Source organism: Caloenas nicobarica, chromosome 3 (genome assembly GCF_036013445.1).
Source record: "Caloenas nicobarica isolate bCalNic1 chromosome 3, bCalNic1.hap1, whole genome shotgun sequence".
Taxonomy (NCBI): domain Eukaryota; kingdom Metazoa; phylum Chordata; class Aves; order Columbiformes; family Columbidae; genus Caloenas; species Caloenas nicobarica.
The window spans coordinates 28,695,269-28,720,779 of record NC_088247.1 but is presented as its reverse complement, the minus strand read 5'-3'; the positions used below and the strand labels follow the sequence as shown (position 1 = coordinate 28,720,779).

The 25,511-nt window shown below is 37.8% G+C and overlaps 1 protein-coding gene across 1 annotated transcript in view; it reads left to right on the top strand.

The window, feature by feature from the left end:
- The window catches only part of EYS (eyes shut homolog), an 826,250-nt gene that overhangs the window by 548,631 nt on the left and 252,108 nt on the right, over positions 1-25,511 (top strand). Inside the window, exon 34 of the mRNA XM_065631328.1 lies at positions 1,637-1,787. Coding sequence (XP_065487400.1) covers positions 1,637-1,787 — 151 coding nt within the window. The remainder of the gene's footprint in view (positions 1-1,636; positions 1,788-25,511) is intronic.

Here is a 25,511-nt window from a genome sequence, read left to right as displayed (position 1 = left end):
CAAACTTCCTTTGTAAGCAAATAATGAAAATCATGTGCTGCAGAACCTTGTGTATGTGCTTAGGCATATAGCCATCTCATGATATGTACAAAACATGGTAGGAAAACATTCCTTTCCTTGACCGAAGTTAGCTACAATATTCTCCTTTTTCTCATTCATGTTAGCTATTAATTAGCAAGTTTTTAAAAACTTTGTAAAAAAAGAGATGAAAACAAAAATAAAACCCTGAACCAATCTCTTGAGAAGTTTTAGTCCATAAAATTTAAATCCCAATTTATTTCTCTTCTTAAAGTTCGTTTTATCAAGAAACAAAACTTTATATTCGTTGCCTGAAGTTATTTACCATAGGATGGGTAGGCCTTTTTGCTTGCAAAAACATTTTCAGTCCTTTCTGTTAAAAGGCTAATGCCGTGTTTTCATATTTTTCTGAAAGTATCACAAACCAGAATTATACAGAAAAGAAACATAGAGAACTGTTTGCAAATGTTGCAAATGTTAGGTCTTCATCCTCTCAATTAGAAATTATAGAAGACCTTATCAAATAGCATGTGGGAAATCTCTTATATATCTTTGTCTGTCAGAAGATAGTGAAGAAAACTCTCTCCATGCTCTTTTTGTAACTAATACATTTCAGAAGCTAATTTGGTATTATCAAAGGTAAGTGGAAGTCCTACTTTACCTATACCATCATAGCTAAAATACAGACTGTTACTTTTATGATTTTGTTTCGTATGTGCTATTTTCACATAGATTTTTTGTGACACCTCTATTACAAAGGCACTTGAATATTTTTAAACATACAGCTGATTGAACTCTGATTTGTTTGGTATGCAGAGAGAAGGACAGGCGGAAGGAAATTCCTACATGAAAGACTATTGTTTAGTTCTGATATTTCTTCACTATTCCTCCTTTCATGAAGACAGAGTGCTTGCTGCCAGTTGGATGTTGTAATGTAAATGAGCTTTGCATCATTAAGAAAAAAATGAAGAAAACCAAATTGTTTACTTTGCACTTTCTGTTTACTGTTAACAATTTATGCATGCTGTTAAGACTGATGCTATTAAGACTGACTCTATTAAGAGGGTATGTGTGGACAGGGGGAGAGGAAAGGGAATGTATACGTTAATTTCAGGACCTAATATTACTGCCTTCAGTTTTAGCAATAATGCTTTTTAAGATAAGTATTACAGATTATAGTAGGTCTGCAGTCTCTAAAATGCAGTTTATTTTAAATTGCTTTTCTGGGTTATCTTTTCTGTAATGAAAAAGCAGGATATTTAAAATATTTTAAGTCAAGGGATGTCTTTTTTTTTCAAATTGTAAAGCCGCCTTGTTATTGTTAAAAATTGCCAGCCTGTTTTATTCACCCGTTGTTATGTGTTTTGGCTTTTTAAGCAACTACATTGTTCAGATTTACAATGTGGCTTCATTTTAATGGAAGTTCAGACCCCAAAGATATGCCAACTTACATCTTGTTAAACAGCTTCTTTTATGTTTATAGTCTTTAATATAAAAACAGCTATTTACTTGATTTTCTTTCCTTATTGGTTTACTAACAACCTAATTAATTTGTTAGATACAGAGTAATGTAAACGATATATGGTGGTAAAATATGCCTGTTTCTAAATTTATTCAGGCAAGGCATGGCACCGTGTGAAGCAGAAATGTCAGTCCTGGGGATATCTGCACAGACCAGTATGCCTAGCAATTTCTTGTCCAGTTCATATTGGCTTGAAACAGGATCCATATTTGTTGGCGGCTTGCCTCATCGTTATGCAATTAAGCAGGTATATTTTTTCTTTTTATTTAAGATGTTTCTTATTTTGAGAGGAGCATATTGAACAGGTTATAACTGGAGAGATTTGAACTATGCAAAAAAATAAAAAATTACTTGCAGCTTTTTGAGGATTACATCTGAAGGATGAGTATGGTTCTTTGCAGAGTTTTGCTGGTGTCTGAGACATTGGTGAGTGAAGTGAGCAGAAACAGCATTCTGGCCTGAAGCTATGATCTACATTCCTGTTTGCCTTGAGTAAACAAGGAGCAAACACAATCAAATCTAGAGGACATACCTGTTACCTCAGGTGCTAATTCTATTAAGATGTGAAGAGTGTAACTGCACTGGGTTCCATAACCAGAGACGATCTCTGCTTGCGTCCTGTGCTGGCACAGACAGATATGTGTAAAAATGGACCATGTGTGCAGGTAGGGCAAGGGCGCATGCAGGGGTGAGAATTAATATGCAATGGGCTGGCACAGAGCTGGGGAGCAAGTGAGCTGTGAAGGTGGTAAGATACACACAGGGTCATGCAGAGCATTAGAGAGAAGTGGGTCATTACTGAATTGTTGTTATGGAGGAACTGGGGGGAGAGTCATCATAATAACAGATGAACATCACTTAAGTGGCTTCCAACCAATGTTTTAATTATTTTTCATGCTGGATGAGTGGTTTCTGTTGTAGTCTATGACACTCACACTGATCAAAGTCCCAGCCCCTGTAATTCATTTGAGACTGGCACCTTACACCCGAGGGTCACCGAGTCCAGCTCCTGGCAGCATGGCCCCTGTGCAGAGCAGTTCCCTGTGCAGAACGGTTCCCCGCTGGCTCTGCCTTCTACGTCTTGTTAGGTGTCTGAGTATGGAGTCCCACCCTATGCCCAAAGGGCTATTGTCGTAACTATGTATAAATATTTTAGACTAAATTTTTTGCATAAGGTACAAGTGACCTTGTTAGTCACATAGCTCCAAGTCAATCTCTGATTTTGCCCTTATCCAAAGCCAACCAGTGTTGCTATGTGGATTGTTTCACCCTCTATGTGAACACTCTCAGATGTGTTACCGGAATGTAAATCTATTCACCATTACATAACAAAGATTGTCTGTGAGTCTTTACTTGTCTTCCATATGCAGTGGAATAAACTAAACTGTTAGTGCTGGGTTGATGTAGCCTAGGTCTCATTTTTCTGAGCAGTGATCTTCGGATAAGGTGTCACCCCCCAACAGTAACAAAGTTAATCTGTGGGGTTTTTTTTGTTTTCCCACTGTGTAGCAGAATTCTGTAGTCAGTGATGGACATATGTAGTCCAGATTTCATTCTTCAAGCCATACTTTTGGGTAGGCTTCACCCTGTGACAATTGTTTTAACCTTTTTATTTCTGTTCTGTTCTACAGTAAGTGAAGGTCATCCTATAATGACAAAAATACAGTAATTTCAAGCACAGACATGGTTTTGATGCTGTTATTGTAATGCATCATTTCTAGATTGCTTTCACCTTATAATAAATTGTACAGTAATCAATGAAGCTGGAAACCCAACTTAAAAGTTTTCATGAGTAGGTGCTCTTAGGGTTGCAAAATATTCAGCTAAAAGTATACTTCTAAATATGACATACTGGCATGAACAGAACACATCAAATAGAATTTGTAGTTATATAACTTTTTCCTGAATTCAAATGTTCATACTCAAACTATACTTTCATCTGGAATATTTTATCCTATTAGTTGCATAGAAAATTTTATTTACTATAGAAATATATGTGCAAGAAATGGTCTATACTAATAAGATATAAGGAAATGATATCAATTTTTGAATGACCTGTCTCTTAAAGGCTAAGCAAAAAGTTTTTGGGGATCCCCCAAAGAATTTATAAGGAAGGATTAAAGAAGTTTCATCTGTAGAGTGTATTTAGGAGCAGGTAAAGAAGCAATTTGTTTGAGAGTTATACAAAATAATGTGTATGTGAGAAGGAAGTTTGAGATGATAACTATCTCTTCACTAGCTAATGGCAAAATAAAATCCAGAACAATAGGTTTACCTTACATAAGTTACAATAGTAATAATACGCAGTGGTTTAAGGGTAATGTACTGCTAAAATGTTTTACCTATGTGTGTGTTGGATTGTCATATCAAGATGGGCTTCCTTTAAGGATGTTGCATTTCAATAGATTTTTCTATTCTTAACACAGGATTAATAGGTGAAATGTTATGGTCCATGTTTGTTATTTAGATGAGGTTATAGATGTGGGACACATGCAAGTACTAAAGCTGGTGACACACTTCCCAAGTACTGAGGGAGGTTATATTCAAATAACTTTTCCAAAAGATGAAAATACGTCCTTAACTCTCAGTTGTCTCTCTAGTTTTCCATGAAGCTTTTTGCAGCTCATTGCTTTCTGTTTGAGATTACCTCAGCCTTTTATTTCACTTCATATTCCTTGTTCCTTTGTGATTTTTGTGTTCATTTTGATCTTAGTGTCTCATTTTGCTTAACTTGCACTTTTTTGTAGCTTTGGGCAAGTTTAATTTTCCTTGGCTTCCTCATCAAAGTCTGTTGGCTATAAGCCACATACAGTCTATAAAGGCTTTATTTTTCCTTTTTGTCAGGGAATGGAGAACCGTCTACCCAAATTCTCCTTATGTGGGCTTTTCAATCCCAGCAGTAGGAAACCACTCCAGGAAGTTTCTTTCTCATAATCTTTGACCCAGGCAGTCAGGCTTCTATTGTAAAACCTTCATCATCCCTGAAACAGAAAAGGTCTGTTTCTGGCCTTCGTCCTGCAGTTTGCTTCAAGGGAGATTTCTACTCCAGCTGAGACTCTGCTTTTTCTGGCAAATGCTCTGATCACTCTTGGAGTCAGGTCTGATTAATGACCCGTGTGATATCCTTAGTATCTGCCTAGTAATACATTGTCTTGTTTTAGATGAGCTCCTTTTCCCTCTGGAGGAGTTCGCCCTGCTGTTGGCTCTCATACTTTCCAATATTGGGGAAGCTGTAGAGAGCAGTGACTTCAGACCTAAGACTGCTCCAGTTTCTGTCTCACAGGAGCTTCTAGCTGTCAGTGCCAGAAACTGTTGACACAGGAGTTCTATATTCCTGGAATTGGCTTATGCTACACTATTAATTTCCAGGCTATATTTCTTTTCCTTTCTTTATGAGTGAAATTTGATATGATCTGTGAAGCCCTCAGGGTAAGATATTTTATCCTCTGAGGATTTCCTATACTGCAATTTTCTAATCAGCTCTCAAGTGTCCATGCATTTTATCCACATATTTCTTCTTTGTCTGTATGTTTACTATTCGATATTGCTTAGAGTCAGAGTGCCCTCAGCATGTAAGGCAAGGTGCAACAATTATTCTCTGGCTTTCAATCTCAAAAAGTTGAAGCTTTCTTTTCCAAAAATTAAAGGGGAAATACCTCCCTGTCTTGACTGTTTTTCCTTTTGTTCTTCAATGCCATTCTGTATAAGGAGTACTGTAAGAGGTAGCTTTCTTTAAGAAGGAAAATTGTTTCAATCTTCCTTAAATATTGGTTAGGAAACCGTAGGGTCTTTCAGGAATTATTAAGAGAAGTTACTGTTTGTCTGTATGTACTCACTGAGGTGTTTTGAGTCTGTTCTGAACCTGATTGACATTCTGCCTATTATACACCAATTTGAATAGAAATATCAATAAACAAAGTCATGATAGTATTAGACTGGAAGGTTTAATAAGCACCAACTATTTATGTTTCCACTGCCCAGGGTAATAACAGACTTAGCACACTATCAACAGAAGTTTGAATTTCCTTCCTAGTCACTCTCCACTGTTTTCCATGGTTGCTGCCACAGCTTGGGATTGCACTTCAGGAGAACAGATTACAGCCTTATCCTCAAGGCAGTGATATATTTAAAAGAACACCTGTGAGATCTGAGCAAGCAATGCCATAATACCCAATAGATTTCTTCATTAATCAGCAGCTCTCAGATCTCCCAGATCTCTGTGCCCAGTGGCAGTGGTTGTCAGGGAGAAACACTAGAGCACTAGACCAAGATAAAGTTATGGACTACTTAAGTAAACCAGTTATATAAAGTATCATGGGTCCAGATAGGATGCATACAAGCGTGTGCCACTGGCTGCTGTTATCACAAGGCCACTCTCTATCACTTCTGAAAGACTAGAGAAATCAGAGGACATCCCTAATGACTGGCAAAAGACAAATGTGATGTTATGTTCATCTTCAAAAAGACCAAGGAGGAAGAACTGGGTAACCATGAGCTGGTTGGGCCAATGGCACAACTCAGTTCCTGAGACAATTGTAGGAACAAATGAAGGACAAGCAGGATCTTGGGAACAACCAGCATGGATTTAACAAGGGGAACGTCTGCCTGACCAGTATGATTACCTTCCATGTTGAGGTGACTGGCTTTGTAAACAAAGGGAGGACAGTGGATATTCCTTTTTTTTTTTTTTTTTTTTTTTTGCCAGCTTCAGATCTCAACTCCTGGACCACCTCCGTCCAAGTGGCACAGGGAATGGGGAATGGAGGTTGTGGTCAGTCCATAACGCTCATCTCTGCCCCTTCTTCCTCATACACATCAACAGTTCTCTGATGTTACACACCCACAGGCCAAAGATAGAAAAAGTATTTGCCTGGATATGAACTAGAGAGTAAGGACCTGAAGATGTGGGTAGAAAATGAGATACCAGGTACATGTGCTGAAACACCTTGGATGAATTCATCCAAGTTCAAGCACTGCAAACTGTTTCACGCACAGCAAGAAATTGTTTTTATGACTCTCTGTAAACTGTCCTTTGCAAAGCTTATTGGATTCATCTGACAGGATAGGAAGGCAGAGCTGAGCGGTCAGGAGGAAAGCTAAACTATAAATAGCTGGCTGGCAGACATCTCGTCCCGCTGCCTCTATACAGTGAAAAAACTACCATCCAATTCTGTGACAGCTTTGTTTATTACTCATGTTTAAATCATATCCTATTTCTTTCTTAAAGAATGTGACAGGCATGCTTCAGACTTGTCACATCTAAGAAACAGGTAAACGGCAAAATCGGTTAAACAGTTAAATAGCGTCATCTTTTTAAAATATTGGGTTTTTTAGAGCTGTTTATGGTACCTGTTTTCTAAGACTTAAAAATCAACAGGAAAATAGGAACCAAATTACACACAGAAAAAAGACATTTTAAATCAGAAATTGGAAAATAAATCACTATTTCTTGAATCTCAAGACATGTTTCAGAATAATTAATTTCATGCTAGGTCTAGTATCACTAATTGTTTCCATATCTTGTTCTTCTGCAGAGAAGATTGGTACACTCAAAGGGAAATTAAAGATTGTTTTCAAATACCTACAGCAACAGTTGACTGCAGTAATAGTGTTATTTCTGCTGCTATAATTGCTCCAATAATTTATATATCTAGAGCTAATAGTGTTTTAGTATTGAGAATGTGAAATGTCATAATATCTTCATATTCCTTTTCAACATAAGCAGTTCTCCATAATTAAACTTTGCAAGTATTCAAATAGGGAAGTTTCAGAAGGAAAGGAAGCTTCTGTACCTGGGGAACAATCTTCTAAATAAAATAAAGATAAAAGATCAAGTGGAAAGTATGCAAATATATATGTAGGCTTTTGTATCCAACATTACCAATGGGGAAACAGAAACAGATAATGAGTGATATGCTCAGGATTGTGGTGTGTTAGTGTTGTATAATAACTAAAATGAGACAGAAGTCATTACACATCTAAAGTCTCTCAGTTAGACTACTAGCCCATACCTGGGTGAACTTTTTTGTGGGGGCACATATTTTAAATACATAAGTATAAAATATGTTGTGCATATATAAGAAAAATATGGATTTCTTATGACAAAGAGATAGTGTGATATCACAGTCATATGATGCTGTGAAACTGCCCATTTAGTCTCAGAATATTCTCAGGTATTACCACATGTAGATGAAAATGCTTTAAAGATTTTAATAAATTATTACTGAGACGTATAAAATGGCATTCTTTGTCGCAATTACTCATCCACTGAATTCAATGGCATTGAGTGAAGAAATAGACACTATAAAATAGGTATTACAAAACACAGAACCAGGCCCTTAATTTGGAATGATCTGAAAGCAGTTTGCTCTGTGTTACAGCTGCTTTGCTTCCACAGACCAAAGCAACAGTAGCTGTCTAGTTAGACGTAGTTTATGATCCATGTCTCTTCCCAGACCATCACAAAGCAGTGGGAGAATTTAGTACAATCTGTGCACAGTATTCAGGTTTGATTATCTGGCATTCACCTTATCTGATAAAGTTGAAGAATGCTCTGACAGTAACTTTCACATAATGATTTATAATAATATTAGATCTACATGATGATTTAACATCCTGCTGCAGTAGTCATCAGATGTGAACAAATTACAGTGGTCCAGTTAGTGCCCCCTGGACTGCAGTGTTCAACTTGAGAAGATTCCTGGAGAAGCCAACAAAGGAAGGGACGTCAGTTTTTTTCATAGGACTACAAAGCATTCTAGACTGTTATATGGCTGCAACTGTTTGCTGCAGTGGCATAAGCAAGAGTGGGTAGTTTGAAACCTTAGAGGGGCCAGTTCTCGAACCTCCACAAATTCCCTGTTGTTCCACAGGACATCTGAAATTTTCATACTTAGTTATTAAAAATTATATGTTTTGTAAACCCATTTTATTTTGACAGAATTTTGACATATTGCTTGAAACTCAAATTGCCAGATCTGTTCATACAGTCCTCTAAGTTAAAAAAAAAAAAATGCTCAATTTCCCTATTTTTTCCTTATTTTTTTTCCCTATTTTTTTAAATCAATATTTTAATCAATGAAACCTATAGACTGGTTATAATTTTTTTCATCAGATCATAAATCTACTTGGTAATTGTTCAAAGGATATTTCATATTTGATATAATTTAAAGCATCATCTACTCCATGAGTTTAAGCTGTAGCTCAGAATAGACTAAGTAGGAGGTAGTTGCCAGACATTAGTCTTCACTGAAGGTGTAGTGGAATGTAGGTGCTCAGCTTGTAGTAGCTATGCACTTGAGTTTGAGGTTCTGCTGTGACACAGAAAATGCAAGCAAACAGTGTTGACTCTTCTATCCAACATCTTTATGGGGTTTCGGTGCTACTTTGTGAAAACTCTGAGCTGTTCCTGTTTGTATCAGTTCCAGCACTCATGGGGGGTTTTTTTAAATAAATAAAAAATACAAACAAAAAAATATTTTCCCTTTTATTTATGCCACTTCCTTTTAATTTGACTTTTCTTATACACATATAGGTCTTCTAAGTCTGGTGTGTGATTACAGTATTCAGAAAGGCTTTTGAAGAGTGTTTGTTGGTTTGAAATGCATCGTACCTCCTCCTGAAGGATGTCTGATTTCTTCTTGGATCTTGACATAATAGCCTTAGATCTTGATGAGTTTTTTTCTTTCTAATGGCCTATTTAGGAGATGCTCTGGATCTGTCTTTGCATCATCCAAACGCTTTTTCTCATAAAAGGCTCTGCTTATTCTTCTGCAAGATGTTTTATATATTTATGTGCTTTTATATAAATATACAGAGAAACTAAATAGATATTTGTCACATCACCAAAAATTAGTCTTCTACATGTCATTAATTGTTTTACTGTCTTCTGTCACATTTGCTGCTGCACATTCTTGAGAAGTCATGGTTTACATGCTCTGTTCTCACACAGTCAATCATTTCCCTGAAATCAAAGGTCCCGTCTCTCGAGTGAAGAGATAATTCTGCAGTCTTCTGCAGGGAGCTGCTGTTTTGACTATTCCAAATAGTTTGTCCTGATCAGCAAACTTTTTCACCTCAGTACTTCATGCAATCTTAGATACATTGTGAATGTCTTTAACAGGACTCAGATGGCAATATTTGTGACAGTTAACTTATGTGACAACTCACCTAGTATTTCTAATTCTTGTTTCCTTTCTTTTAACTAGTTTATTAACCCAAAAGAAGACCTTTCTGTATTTTCCATGGCTATTAATTTTCTTTAAAGACTTTTGGTGGGAAGCCATACAATAATATTTTTGGAAATGAAATAAGCTATGTTGCTCAATGATCCTCCTGTACAGAACCATTAATGTTTTTAATAATAATAATAATAATAATTGAGGAAGCATAACTTTCATTTACAAAATTTTACACTGACTCTTTATGTCACGTTGTTCCATGTTTTTGCTACTTGCCTTCTTTATTACAACTTCTAGTAAAGTGCTGCTGGACATAGATTTGCTGGGCCTTACTTTGCTTCAATCATTTTGGCATTTCATTGCCCCTTTTTAAAAAATGGGTATCGTATTTGCCACTTTCTTGTATATAGTTACCAAACACAATTTAAGTGAAAATTTACATACCATCTTTAAATAATTACAGGCTTCCTACTTTTAAGTTTTAATGAGTACTGGAGCAACCTCCCCAAGGACATGGTGGAGTCCCCATCACAGACGGGTTTTGATATGTGATTGGAGAGGGTGTTACATAATCTCATCTAGGTTCCCTTTCCTCTGAAAGGTTGGACCAAATGATCTTTCGAGATCCCTTCCAACCTGGGCTGTTCTATGCTCCTGTGGTTCTTCAAGTGTTTTTTTTCTGACAAAAATAAATGAAATCCCAGAGCCCTTTTGAATATGCGTAGTTTAGATTTAATTTACCAGATATGTTTCCTTTACACCCTCCACCTATATTTTGGTCTGAGAGATGTCATCTAATAGTCTTCTTTATTTTGCTATTCTGTTATTCAAGCTCCTTTTTTAAAAAAATAATGCCTGGATTTTTTTAGCTAGAGTATACACAGTTATCTGAACTCAATGGAAGTCTTTTGCTGTAACCTGCAAGGATTTTACCCATTATTTTTTCCTTTTATTTTTATCCTAACTAAAATCTTTCTGTTGCAGTTAAACTACTTTTGGTAGATTTTTAAGGGTGTTTTTCTCACAGAAGGACACTGAAGTTGAGTACATTATAGTCAGTGTTTTTAAGTGTATTTTTGATGGTTATGTGTTGAAACAGATCCTATGCCTGGCTTAATGCAAAATCAAGAGTTATTTCTCTTGTGATTTCTCTAATGGTTACAACAAACCATTATTTAGAGCATCTAAAAATGTAGTCCCTGCATCATATCTTGTCATGATTTCTTACCAGACTACTTGGGAGTAATTAAACTCTCCTATTACTGTGTTTTCTTCCTTACCCTTTCTAACCTGCTTTAGTATTTAACAAGCACTATCATCATCTTGGTTAGGTGATATATAATATTGCTCTAACATTGTATTTTTCTTTCTGCATGAAATTTCAGTGCAAAAGGACTTATGTTACTTTGTGTATATATTTTTATGTTAGTTTGTATATATTTATTTGACTACTTTCTTTATATTGTCTTTTTTCTCTGGTGCACCCTACACCTTCCATGATTTTTATTCTTGCATCATAATATCCCAGTGTTTATTTTTCTACATTCACAGTGCTTATCATTTTCTTATTGTTTGACCACTTTTTTTCTTTTTAGAATTCAAATGGTTTTCCAGAGGCAGTTACTTGTCTTTTGATAAGAAATAATGGTTTAATGGTTTGACAGAAAGGGAGATGTATTAGAAAGAACACAAATTGTTCTTATTACTTTTTTTTTTTTTTTTTTTGGTGATATGTTTACCTAGCTCAGTATTATCATATATATTTTGAATGTGAATTTTTCATTTTTAAAAAAATATTTTCTAGGTTAAAAATGTAATGGAATTAGATAGTTAAGACAGTTTTAATGTAATTGTGATATCCTGTAATTGTATCTGCTATATAATGGTAATACACTGTCTTGCCCTTTGATCCAAAAATGAATACATATAGGACTGAAGATATTTTGCTGCAAGTTCTAGGTGTCTACAATGCTTTCCTGTTGGAATTATTCATCACTAGTATGCAGAGAGCATTGTAGTGAATAACACCACTTTCAATTTTTTTTTTCTAATTAGATTAATCAGTATGCTTATAGGCATATTATTGATTTGTTAATACTTTTTCTTACATCTGAATATGCCCATATAAGTGTTTTGGAGAATTTATTACTGATGTATCTGCTTGAAACAAGTTCAAATTCTTGTTGAAACTCAGTATTAGTGCTGTGTGATCCTTAAAGCTAAAAAAAAAAAATCAGCTCATACAGAATGCAGAATTTTTGTATTCTGCTAGTTATAGTAAAATCTAAACGTAGAATATATTAATCAGAATGTGCAATAAATCTTTCTAGTATGTCTGATAAATTCCAATTTTATAATATTGAAAATGCCAAATGGAAGGCATAAAAACATCAAGATCCCCTCAATTCTTCTTATTCAGTTACTTCGAAAAGTTTCTATTAATTTGGGTGATTTTACTACTTGCAGATTGTGCTTCATATTTTATTAAGAAGATAGCTGAAATGAGTATTTTTGACACATAAATCAGACTTCTTATTGATTGTGAACATGTATATTAGAAGGAGTCATCTTTTTTTCTGCCTTTTCTCCAGCTATATTCTGTAATTTTTTTTTACTGCTTTTATTCATTTCATTAGAGTTGTTTTAGAGAAGTTAGAATTTCATCTGTGTATATATGTATATAAGCATGTATGTAGTATTACATTATGTAAATAGTAATATTAGTAATGCAAATACCTGTTATATGATTTAACTATTGATACTAATATTAATATAATGCTAATATACTGTATTATTATTACTATTATTAATAATAATAACAACATATATCTCAACCATAACAAAATAATCTTAAACCAGAAAGTAAAAAATATCCTTCACTATGCTAAGTACACAGACCAGAAAGCATTGCTGGTGAGGAATCAAGATCTTTTCTCAGTGATAATCTTCTGCATCAAATTTAAAGAGACATTTAAGGTTATATGTAGTGATACATTTTCACGTCTGTGCTTCACAGAAGTGTAAAAATCTCATTAATATCAATTCTACATGGAAAAAAAGCATTTGCATTCCACTTATATAATATGCCAGCAGTCCACAGCATAAACTGAGCACTATAAGCAAGATTAAAAATGTAATTCAGTCTCATTAGATAATGCTACAATGCCAAGTTTATTATATTTATTACCGAGCTACAGATCACCCAAACCAGTGATATTATAGTCACACTATAATCTAGCAGAAAAGAAGCCAATGAAGTTTATGGCCCTGGGCCATCTGTGCAGCGGGGCTTGGCTGAGAGCAGCCACACTGAGTCAGACCATTAAAAACAATGGGTCTGAACTCCAAAACTCTGGGGAGAATCAGGATGCTCAGCCAAAGAGATTATTCCTGTTTCTTATTTCTATCAGTGTCTTGATATGCATGGCTTTAACCAAGCTCTCCAGAAGCTCTTTTATGCAGTTAGGAATAACCAGACCTCCCTGTTTGTACATGGGGAAATCAAATTGCTGAAGCTTCTGACTCCGAAATTAAGAGTGTGAGGAGAAAAACAAATAAACTAGCAGTCTCCTGCTAACCCTGAATGATGATGATTTGCAACTGTCTCACTGCAATCCCCTCAGAATTTGACTTTATAGAAGTATTTTTCTCAAAAGTACTTTGTTTTGTACTTACAGTACCTGAACTCAGATTTGTGTCTTCTAAATGCTCAAAGCTAATCGGATAGCATCCCCAGTAAATTAAAAGACTGATACAAAGGCATCACTGAAATTTCCCCTGTCTTGTTCTCTTGAGATAATTTAAAACCAAACCAAAACAAAAAATATATGGGGGAAGAGGGTGTAAGCAAACTTCGCATTTGGAGAATTTAATAAGAGGTTTGAGTTTAGATTTCTATTCAGTATGAAAAAAACATTTTCCTCTTTTTTTGATTAATATCTCCTGTAGAGGGAAATAAGCATTTGGGAAATAAAAGATAAATTAAAAGGAAAATAGTATGATATAATTCCGTTTCTAAAGGCAACTGGTGGGCACACTCAGATGCTCTGATATACCACTGTAAAAATACATATATATGTGAAAGAAGGGACATATTGTGTATTCCTGTATGACACCAGAACTTTTTTATGTCGCAGTACCTCTAGAAGATCTGCTCAAGCTCTTTCCTCTTAATCAACATGTAAAATACATTAATATCTGCAACCATTTCACACTGTACGGAGCTGAAATTCTTTTCTACTTGGTATTCGTTGCTTTGAAGTTGTCTTTGCCTTTTGGATTTCAGGAACTCAGCTTTGACTCCCTTTCAGCTTTGTGCCAGCTGTGGGTTTGTACCCCATTTCCTGAGACACATAATGCTTTTTGTACTGACACCAGTGACTCAAGTCTTATCTGGTAAGACAGGTTCACTGTGGGCATTCACCTCTTCATCCATCAGGAAACCCGTGAGTCCAGTGCTGAACAGGGCAGAAGAATTGGTGACAAATGGCATAGAGAAGGGTGAGGTACATGATGCCTTCTTTGCTTTGGTCTTTACCCATAAAACCAGCATTCAGGAATCCCAGGCCCCTAAGACAAGAGGGAAAGTCTGGAGCAATGAATACTTACATGGGTGGAGATAAGAGAGCTCTTACTGGTCATATGTAAGTCCATGAGGCCTGGCAGGTCGCACTTGCTAGTGCTGAAGAAGCTGTCTGATGTCATCATGAGGTCACTATTAATTATCTTTGAATGGTCATGGCACTTAGGAGGGGTTCCTGAAGGCTGGAAGAGAGCAAATATTACTATCTTTGAGAAAGGCACGAAGGAAGATCTAGGAAGTTATAAGTCGAATGGTCTCACCTTAGTCTGTGGGAAGGTGATGCAGAAAATCCTCCTGGAAACCGTTTCCAAACATATGAAGGACAAGAATGTCACGGGGAGTCATCAACACGGATTTACAAAGGGAAAATCATACTTGACCAGTTTGGTGGAAAAGGGAGAGCAATGGATGTTGTTTATCTCAGCTTCGTTAAAGTCTTTGACACTGTCTCCCATGACATCATCATAGACAAACTGACAAAGTACAGGTATAGAGAAGTCCACAGTGAAGTGGATTAAAAACTGGCTGACTGACCAAGCCTGGAGTGTTTTGATAAGTGGCACAAAGTCTAGTTAGAGGCCAGTAGCTAGTGGTGTACCCCGGGATTCAACAGTGGGTCCAATACTGTCTGACATCTTCATCAGTGACCTCGATGATGGAAGAGAGTGCACTCTCAGAAAATGCGCAGATGACACGAAACTGGGAGGAGTGGCTAATTCTCCAGAGGGTCATGCTGCCATCTAGAGGGACCTCAACAGACTGGAGAAATTAACTGATAGGAATCTCGTATAAGTTCGAAAAGGGGAGCTGCAAAGTCCTGCCCCTAAGGAGGAATAATCTCATGCACAAGTACATGGTGGGGCCAACTGGCTGGAAAACAGCTTGGCAAAGGAGGACCTTGGAGTTCTGGTGGACAATAAGCTGACCATGAGCCAGCAGTGCACCCTCATTGCAAAGGAATTCCAACAGTATCCTGCAGCTGCATTAGGAAGAGCATTTCCAGCAGGTGAAATGAGGAGATTCATTGCTCATTCTTTACTCAGTATTGGTGAGGCCACAACTGAATTAATGTGACCAGTTCTGGACCTCCCTGGTGCAAGAAAGACATGGACTTACTGGAGTGTTTCCAGCACAGGGCCACAAAGATGATTAAGGGACTGGATTATCTCTCATATGAGGAAAGGCTAGGACTGTTCTTTTGATTTTGTGACCCCTTCCTGTCATATCACCCCAGGCCCTTTGCTTGTCAGCTTTCACAGGGCTTTGCTCATTAATCCCTCACAGGGCTGCTGGTAGCTCTCTCCCTTTCCTGTCATTCCTAGTTTAAACACCTCCAGAGGTTCCTTTGAACAGAAATAGTTCTGGGATCCTGTGATACATATCTTCTCTAACCAGAAAAGAGAGTGCTGATGCTGATACTGGGGGTCAATACCAAACCACATATCCAAACCCTGTTGTTTGCACCTGTCATTGGTAATTGACTCTATTGAGTCTTTTGCTCTGGACCCACAAGTTGGAACTTCCTTTTAGGGTATCTTCTTTGCATTGTCATAATATGGCAATGTGGCCAGTGAGGAGAGAGTTATATCTGTATCATGCATGCCTTGAGATGTATTGTTCTTGGGCTTTGGAGTTTTTCAGGTTCAGCCTGCCTTCTTCTGTGAATCCAGTGTGGTGTTTGGTCCTGGAAAGTTCTATCCAGTATTCAAAGAGTTAGGGCAGACACAGTGTAATGGAAATTTTCTTCTGTATTAGCCCACGCAAGATTATTTTATGTCAGTGAGGCCTTGCTGGAGCCTGACCAGGCAATTCGGCAACTGTTACCCTCTTACTGTCATCTGTAAAATGAATGAACTACAATTGCCAAACCTGGAGGAATACTGAGAACTAATATGTATTCTGCTGTTCTTTTCCTCTTCTCCCATGGCTGCATCAGAGGAATACGGAGGCATGTGTCTCACAGGGAAGAGAGATGTTAAGAGACTGACTGCTAGAAGAAAAGGCTAATTCTCCTGTATCCCTCAGATTCCAGTAGTGAACTGTTTGGCTTTTGCTCACCAGTAAGAACTCATCAATAAAATATCTGAACCTGCAGAATCTGTCTTAGAGGACTTTTCAGCCACTGGCACCAATTATTCCATAGTGCTGAAAACTGTTCATGATCTATCAGGTACCTCCTCCTGTTGGTACCCCTTATACTTTTTTTTTTTTTGCACAGAGCTCCCAAAGGAAATGGATGAATCTACAGGAGAGAACTGATTTAAGTCTTTCACTCCTTTAAAACTACATCATCCCATATTCTCTTGAATCCTTCTAATGACTCAAAGGAAGAATGAGACAGTTTTTTTCTGTCCCCTTCCCCTAGGCACTCCTCAAGGTCAACCTCAACAGTCATTTAACCAGCCACACAGATGGCAGCTCTTTATCCATCATGAATTGTCTGCATTACACCCATGAGCTTATTCTTGTGGATCAGCAGCCTGAAGTATGTATTGGAAAGCTTGATGCTGTTTTTATCCTTTCTACCCTTTACTGCATGCAACTACAATATCATCTACCATCTTAAGGTCCTCTTATATTTAGTGCTTGACCTTAGATACAAATGGTCTTTTGATTAAGATCACAATCCTGCTACCTGCTAAGCGTCTGTCAGTTTTCAGGAGTGGGGTGGGCTAACATTGGCTAAGTGCCCACTCCCCCTCCCCAGCTTGACAGGAGGAGAAAATAAGATGAAAATAGTTCTTGGGTTGAGATAAAGACAGGAAGATCACTTGACTTGGACTTGACTTGTGGAAAACAAATCTATTTTTTTGCCAATTAAAGGAGATTCAGGTCGTGAGAAACAAAAGACAAAATCCAAACAATACCTTCCCCTGGCCCACACTGCTTCTTCGCAGACTTAACTTCATTCCCAGCGCCTCCCACTTCAGCCCCAAGAGGTGCAGGGGGGATGGGGGCCGTGGTCACTCTATGGCAGCTCCTCTCTGCTGCTTCCTCCTCATGCTGTTCCCCTGCTGCTGTGTGAGTCCTCTTTACAGGCCATGGTTCTTTCATGAAACATCCACTTGCTCTGGCATGGTCCTCTACATGCAGCAAATATTGACCGTGATGTTTGCCCTTCTGTTTCTCTCAGTTTTTCCTCCATGCCTTCTCTGCCTTTGTGGCATTTTCCCCAAGGCTTGAGCACCTCGGCTGGGGGCCCAGCTGTGCCCTGCGGTGGGTGGTCGAAGCCACTGGAACCAGCTGTGTCCAGCAAGGGGCAGCCCTGGCCTCTCCTCACAGAGGTCACCTCTGCAGACTCCTCACTGCCAAAACCATGACATACCCTATACAAAGAGACACTAATTTTATCAGAAGAAAGACGCTGGTTTGGTGATATGCAAATATATGATTTGATGATGTGCAATGATTCTGTTTCTGTAGAGATTATTTCCTTATTTTGAATAACATTTTGAAGGGATGACATTGATTTGTACTTGCAATCAAGTTGCTTTTATGAATTTACAAGTTCAAATCCAGGTGATCGTTTCTCTTTGAACATATTGGCAAGGCTGCAAGATCACTTTTTCAACTCTGAGGACACTTATTTTCCCATAGCTGCTAGGCTGACCTGCTGTTAAGATCTTCAGTTTGTGGTTAATGTTGCCACTTAATTAGTCCACAGCTCCTGCATATTCAACAGGATTCTGGCAACAGCTACAGTTCATGTTTGTTGGCAAGACATCTCCTTGACACCTTGTCTTGATGTGTGGGTTGATGTGAGAATTGTCCTGGGAGAAAATTTTCAATCTCTGTGTGATTCTTTCATTCTTTGACAACCTTGGTTCTCGTAGTAACATTAACCATTTGTCTCTTCTTCCTATTCATGTGCAAAATTCTGGGCAATTACAGACTTTTCTGCTGAGCATGTTCAGCCCTTTTTATCCAATAGCTTTCCATGTTCCCACATTGTCTAACTTACCTGGAAATCTGACAGTGTGTATGTGCATAACAGCTCAGGTACCTTGTCAGGTATTTCACCTTTGTTTGCCTGTTGTTCATGGTCCAGTCTAGAAGCTGTTTTTTAAAAATGATTGTTATCTTGAAAGTGGCAGCACATAGCATTATGGGATGGAAAGCGCATTCAAGCTGTCTGCTACATAGGATCTGTGGTGTTTGATGGAACTGTGCTTTCACATTGACATCTTGGAAGTCGATGCAATTCATAATGTATATACCTTGGAGAATTGTAAATCTGCCACCACATGTTATACAAACAATGAAAATAATTAATTTATTTGTCTGCAAGCAATGGAGCTCAACAGATGGCATTATCTGTGAAGATGACATTTCAGTAATTCCTCTGTGTGACTCTTTGAGATGCTTTTTGGACAATTTCAGCACATCTGGTTGATGATAAGTGAGAAGTAAGACTTGAGCAGTTAGCAGATAACTTTCATGAGCCCTTAGAGGCTATGTTTGATATCAGACCCTTCTAGCAAAGCTTAAAGCTTAAAGAAACTACAGTGAGGTGACTTAATGCAGCAGTGCTCTTCCGTGCTTGCATCCTAGACATCTGTCATCTGATCACTTTGAGTTCCTTCCAAACACTGACTGAAGATCATACTGTTCCCAAGCAGCCTCCCAAAGCTTGGGAGGATAGGCTGTAATCATTCATTGCATAAGTGTGCTCTGGGATCTTCTGTAAGAAGTTTGATGTCAGACTGAAAATGGTTGTGAACTTCAGATGCAGTCCAAAACTACATTAGTATGGTTCCTCACCCTGGCTTACCTCCTCCTTTCAGTCTCTTTTTCAAGCCAGAATATACCAAAGAGACATGGATGCTGGACGCTACGCTCTCCCTACAAACAATGAAGAAAAACAGAGAAGATCTAGGGTTTATACCTCAGAAAAGGGGATGTGTTGACCATGCATACCAGCAGATACCAGTTAGTGGCCTGTAATCTTCCTTTGTAGTTCCTGTAGAGATATACTCCGAGGGTGTAAACCTAATGGGAACTGTGTAAAAGCACTTACTTCCACGTAGTTTAGGTAGGACCCTTTCAGCTTCAGGAGAAACCAGACTACAGCCCATTTGACAAGGTGGAAATATATTTAACAGAATGTATGTACCAGTCAGGCAACTAATGCAATAATCACCCAAATGACCCTATCAATCAGTAGTTGCCTAGATTAGATGCCCACTCTTTCTTTGTGTGTTCAGGAATGGTAGGTTCATCTCTCTCAGACTGGTTCTTTCTGCAATTGATGAGAATGCATAAATCTTTATGCTTTCCCTGTAACACACAGCTAAAATAAAGAGCTGATCTCCTTTAGCTATCTATTTACTCATCTGTTCACTTGTTTCTGATAACAGTAAATGTGTAGGCTTAAGTTGCAGCAAGCTAACCACAGAATTCAGGCTACATGAGAAAAAGCATGTTATACAAATTTCTTAACATATTTTAATAGACAAAACCAATATTAATCTGTACCTATTTTATTTATGTGTGATTTTTCTCCAAGTTTTTTCAATAGCAGAGAGGTTTATGCCATGAAGATGAAGTTTTGGGTGTACATCTCCATCCTATTAAAATGCAAATCCAAGAGTTTCTCTTCAGGAAAAAATAAGACAGTTTGCTGCTAAATCCCACAAAATCCCATTGAAAATTGCTTTTACTGATTAAATTTGTGTGCTTTGGAAGGTAAGTGAAGCAAATTGTTGCCATTTCTGACAAATACAAACTTAGAAACCAGAAACATACACGTTACTATAAAGTATATTAAAGTAGTTTATTTATTATTCTATAACCATATAGTGTTACCTGAGTTTATAATAATTAAAAATAACAAACAAGAAAAAACTTAGCTCTCACAGTTATGTTTCTACAGTATTCTGGGACAGACATTTTTGGGGTTTTATTTCTCACTTCTGTCATGTTTATCACTAAGGTAATGTTTGTATCACTTTGTATTTTGCTTACGTCTTTAATGGCAGCTGTTTGTATTTCCACGCATTGACTCACAGTAAGCATCACATCAACTACTCTTGTTATGTGCCTGAGAAATTCTAGATGTGTTGATTCCCTGCACTGGATCTGGCTGGGACTGAGCTGATTTTCTTTATAGCAGCCCGTACAGTGCTGTGTTTTATACTGGTGACTCAAGCAGCGTTGCTAACACAGGGATGTTTTGGCTGTTTCTGAACAGTGGTTACACAGCATCAGGACCTTCTCTGCTTCTTGCTCTTACCCCTCAGCAAGTTGTCTGGGACTGGGCAAGAGGCTGTGAGGGGACAGACCTGGGACACCTGATCCCAACTGACCAAAAGGATACTGCATACCGTATGACATCACACTCAGCAATAAAAATGGGGGGAAGTTTTCCCGAAGTAGCTGTTGCTCAGGGACTGACTGGGCACCAGTCTGCTGGTGATGAGTAATTGCTTTTGCATCACTTGTTTTTTTCCCTCTTATTTTCCCTTCACTTATTAGACTGTCTTTATGTCAATCTGCGAGTTTGCTTGCTTTTGCCCTTCTTCTCCCCACAATCCTGCTTGGAGAGAGTGAGTGAGTGACTGGGGGGCTCACCTGCCAGCTGGGGTCAACCCACTACATTTCCTCAAGCTCACTCTCACCCCAGAGGGACCTCTGTGGCTATCTTCTGTCATGTACTGACAACGAATCACACACAGTATTCTCTCTTATACTTCTGTTAGGTGTCATTATTGATTTGTAGATTTATCTGTAGTAGACCTTTCGATGTGTTAAAGTTGTGACTAGAGGTGAGAGACCTGCCTGAATAGCTGGTAAGACCTGTTTCTTTCACAAGGAACTAACAATGTCTTTATAAAAAAATATTAGGACAGCCACTAAGAAGTTGTCTTTACTATCTAGATAAGAGGTGTTTCATCCTGGCAATACTCAACAAAAATCAACATTTATGAAATTAAAAGAATAATAATAATTCTTTGGAAGAAATGTGATGTCATATCTTCAAGTATCTCGTGGTAGAACTATCTGGTTTATAAATTGCAGACAACTATACTGGTAGGTATCCCAGCAAGAAAATACTCATGTGAGGTTATATACATGCCCTAATATTTCAGTGAAGGCAATATTGACATACAGGGTTTTCTCATGGAGTCATAATACAGGGCTGCATAAATACCATCACAGCTGATAGCCTCCTGATCTGACCCAAATTACATGAAGCCACCTGGGTGTGATATTCTGCGTGGTTTTCTTTAACCAAAGAAAACCAAAAGTCTTCAAAATAAGAAATACGTCAGGTTTTAGTAGAATGAGAACTAGGACATTTAGGCTGTTTCTAATAAAAGCCTAACATGATGTCAGACCAAGCAGGAGAAAAATATCTAGATGCAATCCTTCCCCACCCACCATGATCTTGCAGGTGGGTTTTTAGTCTCTCACTGCTTTTCTGAATGTTAGTCAATTTGCATCTTCTTTGATCCTGTTTTCCTCTCCCTCATCTCTGAGCCTTGGTTCTCTGTTGTGTTCTCCTAACACTAATTTCAGTTTCTCTGCTTAAGCTGCTGTGTGCTACTTCCTTGCTATGACTATTGCCTGCCATCTGGGTTGTTCTTTGGAACTTCTTTTTTTTGAAAACCTGAGCCCACCCTGCGGCTCCTTATGGAAATACAATTTTCTGGTTTTACAGAGGGTAACTGTTATTCTTAAGAGGATATCATACTAACTTCAATTAGAAGTAAATATAGTGTGGAGCCCATTACAGCAGCACACTGATACAAAACAGGAGAATCCCAGAAGTGCTTCTTCAGTGTTAGTAAGACAAACGTTTTTGGTGACAGCTGCAATATTTGTAACTTGATGCCTCTCCTCACTTTCAGTCAGTCTTTCTTCTTTCCTCAGTGTGTTTATATTTTGTGTAAGGTCCAACTCAGCTTGAGTTTTGGCAAGTTTTATTTCATCTTTGTGCTTTCTACTTCCAACACATATCATTCTTTGCTGTGTTTTTGTGTGTGTATGTTTGTGTGTGATCTTCATCATTCCCAGTACCCTCTTCCAGCTGGTGGTTGTCAGACATTTCTGCCACTTCAATTATGGAAATTTCACACCTCCCATCTTCGATATTTTCAGTTCTTTAAATGATTCCTTTAATTCTGAGGTTTTTTCCTTCCAAAAGGTAAAATCTTCATTGAAGATGTAGCTTTGTTTGTCTAGGCTCTGTTTAAATTATGATGATTCCTATTTGCTCCTTCCAGAGTTAACCTGGGTGACAAGTGTTTCTACAGTGTCCTTGACATTTATCAAACTAAAATAAGGTATCATCATCTTTTTTAGTCTGAATGTGTAGTTGATAAAAAAATATCAAATTTTTGCTGAAGAATGGAGATTCTATCAATATTGAAAACATTTGGTCTCCTGTTATGCATGCTAAGTTGGTCTCATAGTTGTGTGATTTCCCCTAGAACCTACTTCTCTAATAATGTTAGTGATCTCTCTCTGCATTCATTTTCAGTACTGAGATCTTCCATTCTCATTGATCTTCTATGTACAAGTTTCCATTATTTAAGTAGCAATAAATTGACTTTGTGTATCTCAGCAGCTTTGACATTTTACTGTGTTGTTTCATTTCTTTTCCCAACTGCAAGCAATGTAGCAGAGACAGTTTTTATAGAAAACTATAGTCAACAGAGGCCATTCCTGATCCCTGGCAAATAAGCCCTTCAGTGCTTTTCGCTTAATGGCTTCACTCTAAACTAAGTATCTGAATGTACCTATTGGGCATGCAGTGAATAGCTGAGGCTGAAAAATAGTCAAATAACACATTTGCCAAGCCAGCAGGAAATGCACTCTGCTCTAAAGGTAGAAGCCAACTAAGATGTTGTCATATAAAGAAAGTGTCGGTATTAAGAGAGGAACATGGTGATCACATTGTGAATTTGTGATTTTTGGTGTGCGTCACAGAAGCAAGAAAGGAACAAAGGAACTTGCAGCTATTATATGTGAAACCATTGGAAATGTAATGAATATTTTGTGCTCTTTCATTTAAATGAAATGAGATATAGAAATGAAAGAATAGAAGAGAAGGAAACATTTTAAAAAATGGAACTTTGAGGAGCATTAGCATAAAATAATTAATTTCCTATTTTATTAGTATTAAAACTACATTTTTTGAAAGCAAAAAGGGGCAAAGATGTGTAACTGTATCAGTCTCTGTCGCTCTCTTCTCTGGCTTAAACCTCCTTCTTATTTACTTACTTAGCTTCTACCTGGTGTTTACTGAATTCCGAGAATTATATATAAATCTACTGAAAGCTGCTTTCTCTGTATATAAGAGTAAATATAGAAAAAATGTTCTCTGATTGTGTCACTGTCTCATTATAAAGATTCTCATCCCAGGTTACAGAATGCTGTTTTAGAGATTATTGTTCACAGCACAGGAAGAAGAGTATGGAAAAAGAGGTGGGAAAATTAAAACAAAATACATTTCTAGAATGTACTCCAAAATCAACAGAAGTTAATTATAAGATGAAATGTTAATGTAAACCTGAAGTGGTAGAAATATCTTGCCTTTTCACGTGATCCTACACTGTTTGCCATTTGTGATCTCATGTGTACTCAATACCTGAAAAACAAGGCTATAAATTTTGCCTTGTAATCAGTTTGAGAAAATGAAAACTCTTTGTTCATGCTGCAAACCTGATGTCTGTCTTCTGGTAGCTTTGTTGTGTACAGCAGAATACTTTTGAAATTTTTACTGGGGTTGGAAGAGAGGGATTTGAATGAATCAGATCTGTTTATTTAAAAGAGATTTCCGGTTAACAGCATAAATGAGTGCATAATAAACCTGTTTGTGTGTGTGCACACACACATGTATGTATGTATTTATATATGAATGTTTGTTCCTCTTGGTTCTCGAAGTTCTAATAGCTGAATGATCATGTGACATTATATCATTCTATGATCAGTATGTGAAAAGTCCTCTACTGACATGGCAGAACTTCCTTGCTGAAGAATCCCTGACATCATCAGGCATCCTTTGATTTGTAGTTTTTACAAGAAAGAGTTTGTAGAGCTCTTGCAGAGAAGGACCTGGAGGTCCTGGTGGACACCAAGTTGAACACAAGCCAGCAATGTGCCCTTGCAGCAAAGAAGGCTAATGGCATCCTGGCCTGCGTTAGCAGGAGTGCTGCTAGCACATCAAAGCCCTAGTGAGGCCATACCTGGAGAACTGTGTCCAGTTTTGGGCTCCCCAATAGAAGAGAGATATGGACATTCTGGAGAGAGCCCAGCAAAGGGCCACTAAGATGACTAAGGAACTAGAGCATCTCTCCTGTAAGGAAAGGCTGAGAGCCCAGAGAAAAGAGAGGGTTCAGGTGGGAGCTCATCAATGTGTACCAATACCTGAAGGGAGAGTTCAAAGAAGACGGATCTGGGCTCTTTTCAGTGGTGCCCGGTGATCAGGCCAGAGGCAACCAGCACAACTTGAAACACAAGAGGTGCCATCTGAATGTCAGGAAACACTTTTTCACTGCAAGGGTGACTGAGCACTGGCACAGGTTGCCCAGAGAGGTTGTGGAGTCTACATCCATGGAGATATTCAAAAGCCATCTGATGCAGGGCAACACTCCCAAACAGCTGGGGCAACGTGACCTCCAGAGGTCCCTTCCAACCTCAATCATTCTGTGATTCTGTGAAATACCACAACCTACATAATCTGTTATTATACTCTTTCCTGGCATCCTGTATTGGTTGCTACTGGAGATACAGGATACAAGTTCAGTGCCTAATAAAGATGGTTGTTTACTCTCATATGTCTATTTCTAGGAGAAAGTTTCGGAAAAAAAGTTATTTTTCATGATCAGGTGTACTTTGTTGTAGTAGAAGCCTCAATAGATGCAGAACAGTGGAAGAGAGGGCTCAGAGCCATCTGAGTACCAGATCTCTGTACTATTAATTATTACACTTGTAGTCTCTGTGAAGACTGAATAGAAAACTAAATGTTGTGAGCTTGGTAGGATGTTTATTGCATTAGCACCTTTTTTTTTATATATATATACACCATTCTAAAGCCTTTTAATAACCTTGAAAATTTTGTGACAGTTGGAAAGTTTTTTTCAACCAGAAAGAATGTGCTCGAGAAAGAATATAAATGCATTAGAATCTCAAGAAAGAGAAAGTGGCTGACCCCACAGTGTTTTTCGTGAATAAAAGCCTGAGGTATGTTGAAAGTAAAAATCAA